A 9116-nucleotide genomic window follows, 5' to 3' on the forward strand; every position below is an offset into this window, starting at 1 on the left:
CACAATATACTATACATTTGTACATACATACAGAGAGGACACTTGAAGCTGGGGGGAGTACTCAAAAAATATAATAATGATAAAAGTATAATGCGTTACGAGATATTCCATAAAGTATAAATTGCATCAAATTGTTATTTGCTGTGAGTTCTCGTTCGTTCTCGTTCGTTTGTTGATTGAATTGGTTGGTTCAATTATTTATTCAGCTATCGTATACTACGCAATGTGTGTGTGTGAAATTTACATTTACCAGAAAAATAACTTTTTGCCAAGCAACGCTCTAAATGTTTACTCGAATTTACTTCAACCAATTCGCAGGATGTGGAATGTCTAAAACAAATGCTTACTTCCTACAAAGGACTATTGCGATAAAGTCGCTGGTAGGGGATGAGCGAGAAGCTCGGCGTGGTCGAGTTTAGATTTTCTCCAACTTTATTTGTAGCAAACTGTCGAGGGACTCAAACTTCAACAATAACTCCTTTTAGGTCCCATCAACCCCTACCAATATCTCATTTGAATGGCACACATCTAGACGGAACACCAAAACTTTAGGCATTAAAATAAAATATACACAACAATTTAGACAAATTATAAGATAGAATCTCTCATTAAACGAAAGTCAAACGAAGCAAGGATCAATAGATCGACATAATATAAATTTCAATATTTGAAATACTTCGCGTTCAATTTTTCTCGTATGAAAGACCCAATTAAAAGCAAAAACTATTTAATTAATGCTGTTAATTAACGTATAATTTGACAACGTAATACAGATGATAATAATAATTATATATATATACACCATAAACGATTTTTAAAATAAGCTGAATAAAATTGATATATGAGTAACACGTTATAAGCTGTTAAAAATAAAACGAAACCAAATAAAACGGATACAAATTGTATTGTAGTACTTATTTTAATTGAAGAAAATAAAGCATTATTAATTATATATAATATTTCACTGGTAATAGTTTGTTTATTGTGAAATCGAATTAAAATTGGATGGGTCATCCCACTTGTACTCCTTCAAACCACCACGTCGGCCAGCCAGAAGAACTGACGCACTTCCTCCTCGTTGGATGGCCGGCAATGCGGCGGCGGGGTGATCAGCGAGTTCCGGAGCGACTTCATGGCCAGCATGTTGCGCTTTACGGCAATGGAAAGGTCGATGATCCGCTCCGGATAATGGACTCCGATCAGGCACTCGTACTGCTCCTGCTGCTCGGCAGACATTCGCCAGGGCTCGTGTCTAGGAAAACAGAGTGGGATTACAGTTCAATATATATAATAAAAATATAAATAATAATAATAATTAATAATATGTGTATATAAGCAGGACAATTTAATGAAACATAGGTTAATACGACAAAGCAGTCATCATATATTGCGTATACGACACGTATAACCAAATTATTTATAAATCTCATTTACAAACTTACACAAATTCCTTGGGCACATTCATCAACTCCGGGACGTACTGCTTGATGTAGGTGCCATCCGGATCAAGTCGCTTGGCCAGTGCCACCGGGCAGGTGACCAGGGAGGAGTCAAGCAGCCTTTCAAACGCCGAGCTGGATACCCACATCCAGTTGCCCGCGCAGACCGACCAATCCGCATCCAGCAGATACTTCAGGAAGTGCTGCAGTCCGTGCTCCCAGCTCTGCCACAAACCGCCGCGCGTGAGGAAGGTGGCCACCGTGTTGCGCAGCGTGTGATGGAGCCATCCCTCGGCCAAGAGTTGTCGCATGGCGCCATCGATGAGCGGGAATCCCGTTTGGCCTAAGCGCCAGCGCTGCAGAAGATCCTCGTTCGGCTTGGCCCACGGGATGCTCAGGCAGATCTCATTGCCCTCCATGCGATCGTAGTTTGGATTGTTCACCGACATGGTGTAGAAGTACTCCCGCCAGATCAACTGTCCCGTGATGTGCGCGCCGCCAGTCATCTGAACACCACGCACACAGGCGCGCAACTGGACATTCTTGAAGAGATCGTGGACGCTCCAGTAGAAGCGACGCACCGAAAGGCAACCAAAGCGCAGGTGGGCGCTCATCGACTTTGGCGAGTCGTGGATATTGGGCAGCGCCTGGTTGGGCAGATAGAATCCACGCTCAAACGCGTGCTGCTCCACTTTGAGACGCTCATCCAAAAGAAGTAAGGCCTGTGTTTCTCCGCCGCGCCAGTTAATCTTGGCCAGGAAACCCATGTTGTCCCCATACACATTGAAGTGCTCCGGAGTGGGCAGCCGCTCGAACAATTTAAGACTCCGGGAGAACTCGGGGTCCAGCTCCACAAAGGTGGCATCATCCAGTCGAGCATCAGCGGTGGGTCGCGGTGGAAGCCCAATAATTTGCACCGTGTGCTAAAATATAATGAAATAAATTAAAATATAATTTTATTGCAGATATTAGTAACAGATAGTTATATTTTTACATTTATTTTAAGGATATATCAAAAGAAAATAAGATTTAGGGATCTAAGATCTAAACTCACCAGGAACATTTGGTAGGTCAGCGGTGGAATGCCACCATTGGTCTCGATCACCAATTGCGGATCCCACAGCGTGTGTGATACCTTCTCGACAAAGTCGATACTCAGCTCCCGACATAGAGAACGGATGCTCTCATCGCGCTCATTCCAAATTGGCTCGCAGTCCTGTTCTATGCATATCCTGTGTAGACGCACTTGCTCGTGTAGCCGGCGGAAGATATAAGCCGGTTCGCCCTCGAAGACCAGGAGGCGTCCACGTCCATCTGTTGCCGCCTGCAGCTGATCATCGATGTCCTGCAGCGAGTCCAGCAGGAAACGCATCCGATTGTAACCCACATTCTTGGTACCTGTTAGAAAAGAGCATTTAACGGTTTCATAAGATTTATAAACTAAGAAATAAATACATATGTATTTTCAAAGTTTTTTAGACGTTTAAAACAAGCTTGCACAACTTGCAAAATTAGGAATTCAAAACAAGTTTGTATGTATATTTAAGTGCCACCTTTTAGATAACTTTTTTAGTTTTTGTACACACAAAAGCTTTATTTTAGCCCATTTGCATTGCAATAACTGTTTACTCGCTTTTCCCACAAAATCGACTCTTATCGGTCAAGTGATGGGTTGCTATTGGTTTCCCCGTTTCTCGCCGACTTTTTCAGCAAGCGAGCTGTTTAAACACAAGCATTATACTGCTATTCTGGTTTGCACTCAATGTCTCCTACCCATTTTGCATTGTCTTTCTATCTGTATCTCTCTCTCAGCGATTCGACGGAAAATTCTCAAAACCGCTAGCCACAAATCGCATTAGGGCGCATCGTTTGTTTTGCTCTACCATGCAAAAGTGCATTAGGTTTTCCCTCCTGCATTTTCCGCCCCTGCAGCTCTCGCCCTCTCTCCATTTCCACGGGCAGCGAAAACGCTGAATTCGCAGCGGTCGCGGAAAGCGGAGGTATGTGATAACCGATGCAAGTCGCAAAAAAATGATATTAGCTCATACGGAGAATGAGCGTGTAATAGCAATCAAACTAAAAGTATTTACTTTAACCCTCTGTTGCCCACGGTTTTTTATTTGCATTTTGTAGAATTTTCAAACTATTTAAAAAAGGGATTTTTACACAAACTTCTGAGCAAATAAATATAGATATATTCTTTTATCTTTGATGTTTGGTTATATATAATTTATTTTTGGATTATAATGGAAAATTAAGTTGATTATCTAAATATTTGAAATCAAAAAGTGCAATATCTCATATAAAAGTTTATTTTCAAAGTTCAAGGTTTCCTATAATCCATTTAATTGGATACCTATGTGCGCAACGAAATAAATTTTCAAAAACTCAGTTCTTACCTGCACTCTCTCCATCGAATATGAAAACGGGAATAATGGCTATACCCTGATCCTTATCGGCGAGGGCGGCCAATAGAGCGGGATTATCGTGGAGGCGCAGTCCATGGCGAAACCAAATCACATTCGCCCCTCGCGTGGCCATCGGAGAGGAGTTCCCTGCTTTTGGGTTTCAAAAATCCCAGTTTTGATCGGGAAGAACAGTTTTCCAGCTGGTGAAAAGATTTTCTTTTTTCCGCACTCGCGATTCGCTCGCGCCGGCAACTAATTGACGAATGAGTATGTGAATGCGAAATTCGAGTGCTGAGAACGTTTCTACAACTGCAGCTCAACGTTCCGTGCTCAGCGTTATAAGCTAAAATGAATCGCGCAAGTAAGGTGAGTGCAACAGAGATGGCGAGAAAGAGACCTGTGGGAACCGCACACTGAAAATAAATTACTTACTTTCAAATAATGTAGTTAAAGTTGAGAAAAACCAAACACAGGCTAGAACTGAGAATATTATATGCTTACGACGAATTAAATACTTTTACACTCTCTCTAACATCAAAATATCGTAGTTAATAAATTGTTTAGTTATTGCTTATATTTTGAATTTCTATGCATATTTAGTATTAAAGCTTGTTATAATGGCTGCACGGATTGATAAGGACTTCTGCGGACTGGCATATTTTCTCCCAGTGTAGAAGCGGGCACTGTGAACCGGTAACTGGAAACAGCCCGTTCAAGTGCGTCAATACAAAGCTGTCGTTCTGTGTGTGTGTGTGTGTGTGCGCGAAGTGGCGACTGTGTGCGTGGGTGCTTGTGTGAGCATAAGTGTGGCACTCTGCCCACGGCTGCCTGCACTTCTAGCTCTGCGCCGAGAACGAGCCGAGCCCCCACCCCAATTCGACCCCCAGCTGGCTGCCCCAGCCCCTTCTTCCCTTCGCTCTCACAGTGGGGCACTGCGTTCTGAGCAGACAGAACCAGAACCTGAACCCAACTGTTGCCGCTTATGACGTGACGAACTTTTGCGAGCACTCAACTCTGCAGTGGGATCGAGATGGGTTGTTTGCATGCTTATATCACTTTAAAGTAATAATTGCTAATTTGGGTATAATTACTCGGGTGTTTATAATGCATAAATACATTTATAGTTCAAATAGTTATAAAATTTATTGATTCTTTGATTTGCGTTGTAAAGACATTCATTTGTAAAGCAAGTAAGTAAGTATGGTCCTAACTACATATGTAAGTTAGATCATTTCTGGTTAGTTCTTCTACAAATTATACAAGAAATAGCTACTTTCGTAAGAAATGAGATATGAGGAAAAATAGCATTAGTTGATAGCAGTATTCCAATCAATATTTCGAAATAAAAATTGATAAATACTACATCACAACATATAATAGAGTAGCTAATATTTGGTAGTGACGCACTTTTTGGTAGGGTCCTGCATTGGCATAGTTAGTTAACCCGAGCATGGACCACAGCTCCTTTGCCAACTCTGAGTGAGCTTTCCACCCTGAAAACCCCCCGCACGTCGAATACCCAACATCCCTGGACAGCCCCAACGAGCCTTATTGTGAGTAAACTACGCACTTGCATCACAAAAACTTTGGCATTGCACATTGCATGTTGCCTAGACAACGACAACGACTCCGACAGCAGCAGCAGCAGCGGCAGCGGCAGCAAAAACAAGAACCAGGACCAAAAGGAGGCAACGTGCGTAACGGAATGTCAACTGCAAAGCTTGCCGATGCACGTGTCCTGGCAACAACAACAACGACAACGACAGGCGCTGCATGCAACAATCGGGCGAGGAATTCAAATGATGACGACGACGATGATGAGGCTTCTGCGGCTGGACTATGCGCAAAACCAGGATTATAAGGGGGCGTGGCAAAGGGGCAGAGGCAGATACAGAATGAAACAGGGCCAAATGAACAATGAAGTGAAGTCGAAAGGTTTTGGACAAAAGAATTTTCCTTGCCTTGTTAGCTTTTATGAAACTAATTTACGTACGTCGCTTGTTGTAGTTTTCAAAGATTGAAATTTCCGAAATTTGAAGATTGAGAATGGCAAATACAATTACTTATATACAAAGAACTCATATTGCTCATACGCCAGGTGGGTTTCTATTCACAATTTTCGCTTCATTGACATGGACATTTTCTTGTAGTTCCCCTTTTAATTTACGTCCAGGACGAACTTTTCCAATAGAACTTGTCCTTTGCAAAGGAATACCCATTTACCCATACGCCAGGTGGTACCAATTGTTACAGATTTCCTTCCATTTTCTAGAAATTAAATCTTTTATGATTACGCACAGCCTTTCATCGTTTGTCCTGTGAAAAATTACAAAAATTGGCTGATAAAATGTCATGTAGACAATTAAATATTATTTCTCATAAACCAGATGGGACTACTCGTTGAAAGGGCTTTTACTTTTTCAATCGCTGCTGCTTTACCATAGTTTCCATTGTGCTTGTAAAAGATCCTGGACTGCGAATTGCATTTGTAAATTGTGATGGAAAACTCCCTAATACTACTCTGTCAGGTGGGACCATGCCCTCAAAGGGACTTCCTTTATTTAGTGCAGCTGCTTTCCCAAGGTTTCCTTCTCAGAAAGCAAACTGTTCAGCCATTGTCGGGTTATCCCATGCCATAATTTATCTTCCAGCCAGCAAGTTCCCAGTTCAGGTGCACTGGATCTTCCGTTGAACTGCCGGGCACAGGCTGCTGGTTTCATTCTTTCGCTCAACACGTCACCAAGGACTTGAGGGGTATCCTTTGTGCAATCAGCAGCAGCACATACCGCCCACACCGACTCTGTGTTTGTGTTGATGCCTCGCTACATTACATGATTGCCAGGCTGTAGATTGCAGCTTGTTAGTGAGCAGTGTTGCCATCTTTAAGATGGGTCAGCGGAAATGGTGGAAATATGCAGTTATATTTGGTAATTGTGTTAAAGCGTTCGACTTTTTATAGATATTATATATTTATACTCATTTTTAGCTTGTTGAATGCTATTTACTATAACATTCTACTATATATATGTATATTCTACTAGATTATATCATATTCCTTTACCATGAATACTATAACTTTGAACAATTTGAAGAAGGATATGTATTTATCAGTTTTGTCATAAGAAAAAATACAGATACAGATGATTTAAAAAAAAAACAGACAAAATGTCATCGCTGTCGGTGAAGATTGAACAGAACGTTGCCTCCTCGCCTGCGTAATTTTCCTTTGGTGTATTTACGGACAATATGTAACAATTTATGTTACACGACCTCCATTTTACACATTTCAAAGGATGTAGCCCTCTCACACACAGGCAATCGAGTCTGCAACGCAATCCATCACACTTTTGATGTCGGGTTATGAAATCGAATTTCTTGTTGAGTGATCCCGACAGCCTGACAATGTCAGATTGAAGTCGCTGATTTTGTTGCGGTTGCATGTGTACACAATTAAATGAATAATCATTGCACACATTAAGCTTAACAGAAAACTGACAAATGCCAAAATGTCCCTATACTAAAACCATACCATACCAAACCAAAGGGAATTTTCTGTCCAAAAGGAGATTATGCTGCCCAAACCAGAGTAAGTTGTCAAAACAAATCCCTATCAGACAGTCGGCTTCCCAGACTTTCAAGTCCTTAACTTAACCGTATGACGTTAGCAACTGAAGCCAAAAAAGCAAAACCCTAAAACACGTTTTAAATAATTGAGTTTAGTTATAAAATAAAGGGTGTACCCACTGTAAGTCTCATAGAACTACTCCTAATTCATTAGCATTATGAATACATTCAACTCTACGCGTTTCCTTTCTTTTACAAAAAACTCACTCTACGAATTAGTTGCCTTCTACCTCGTTTGCAGGACGAAAGACTCTTAAAAAGTGTGTATGTCAAGTGCTTTTCCTAGCAAATCCTTTTTCCCTAGCAACCCCTTTCAGTACTACTTTTTTCCCTTTTCTGAGTAAGTCCTGCTGTGGTCCTTACTGACTTTGCTAATACAAGGTAAACAATCAAATATGTCAATTATACGCACCATTGGATCCTTTGTGCCGCCAATCCTATATATACAGTCTGAAAGTGCCATGGAAAACCGACCGTATGGCAATAATATTTAATGATATTTAATTTTATGGGCATACATATATGCAACATACGTAAAAACGGGCAGTGGCAGAGGGCTTAACTACTCTATTCACAGGGTCTTTGAAATGCATTCAATATGCAAAGGGACTTAGACTTTAAGTGTGATTCATGAATGGGTCCTTAAGGTATTGAATTGTTTATACATTTAAGTGAAACTGGGCTAATGTTTCAAGAAACATTTAATTCAACATGAGTTTCGGCCAAAACTTTGGGGTCAAGCCCATTAGACTGACTTTTGTTGCGTGTATTTTTAGATTGAAAGAGTATTTTGAGACCGGCTTATCAGATTCAGAAAATACCTTGTACTTGTTATTTTTATGTGGAATTTTTTGTAATTTTCTGTGCTTTTGACTATTGTTTATTTTTAGTAGAAATGGCTGGCGCACGCACACTTATGCCCGCACGAAAGCGACGGGTTGCGTGTCTGTCAGTGCGTCGTCTGGTTGAGAGTGTGTGTGTTTATATTTTTATGGCTGTCAACGGCAGGCGCCGTCTGTCAGGGGGCGTGGCATCCAGCAGGCGGGGCGAGGGCGGGCTCAAGCGGTATGATATCGAAGGACCTCGTCCTTCTTTGTTTGTTTACCTGCGGGTATCACGGACAGACGGAGCATTCAGGCGAGCAAAACTACCCGACGCAGTTCATCCCCTCGCCGTTTCGCCTTGAATCAATTTTTCCAACGGCGGCACAGTGAACTCAGCAGACTGACGTCAACCGGATCGTATTAAGCCTTCAAATTGTAAATATTGTTTCGTGTCTGATTGATTGCACCCAACTGACCCTACGGTCCGTTCTTTGGGTCATCTCTCCTCCGCCGCCCACTGGGCACATGTGCCGACAAATTAACTCGCATAAATATTTATGCAAAGCGGAAGGGACCTTTGAAGTCAAAAGGCGGCAGGAACGATTGCGAAGAGCCTGTCCTCAGCACATGGAACCTATCGAATCCGGGATCCTTTGTTTAAAGGGAAAGCACAGGGACAACAGGAAAGGTAGTAATTGTTAAATGTAAGAAAATAAATGACGTATGCTGAATAAAAACAGTTTATAATCAAACACAACAGAAGAATGATTTTATTTCTGTCGTTTATAATTAATTTCTGTAATGGATGTCTGAGAGACTAG

The 9116-nt window shown here is 41.5% G+C and overlaps 1 protein-coding gene across 1 annotated transcript; it reads right to left on the reverse strand.

Moving 5' to 3' along the window:
- Positions 1-787: 787 nt before the first annotated feature.
- Positions 788-4165, reverse strand: LOC117143140 (cryptochrome-1). Its single transcript, XM_033307633.1, has 4 exons — positions 3839-4165; positions 2494-2837; positions 1443-2362; positions 788-1252 (listed from the first exon to the last, which is right to left on the reverse strand). Exons 1-4 carry the CDS (start codon positions 3978-3980, stop codon positions 1030-1032), a joined length of 1629 nt encoding a protein of 542 aa, XP_033163524.1. The 5' UTR covers positions 3981-4165; the 3' UTR covers positions 788-1029.
- Positions 4166-9116: the final 4951 nt, after the last annotated feature.

Source organism: Drosophila mauritiana, chromosome 3R, assembly GCF_004382145.1.
Source record: "Drosophila mauritiana strain mau12 chromosome 3R, ASM438214v1, whole genome shotgun sequence".
NCBI lineage: Eukaryota > Metazoa > Arthropoda > Insecta > Diptera > Drosophilidae > Drosophila > Drosophila mauritiana.

What these genes read in the sequence shown, in the direction of transcription:
- LOC117143140 (XM_033307633.1), bottom strand. Translation starts at nt 3,980, where the DNA reads ATGGCCACGCGAGGGGCGAATGTGATTTGGTTTCGCCATGGACTGCGC. An exon ending in ATTCGATGGAGAGAGTGCAG is followed by an intron (nt 2,838 to 3,838) that starts GTAAGAACTGAG and finishes CTTTTCTAACAG; the next exon opens with GTACCAAGAATGTGGGTTAC. An exon ending in TGACCTACCAAATGTTCCTG is followed by an intron (nt 2,363 to 2,493) that starts GTGAGTTTAGAT and finishes ATTATATTTTAG; the next exon opens with CACACGGTGCAAATTATTGG.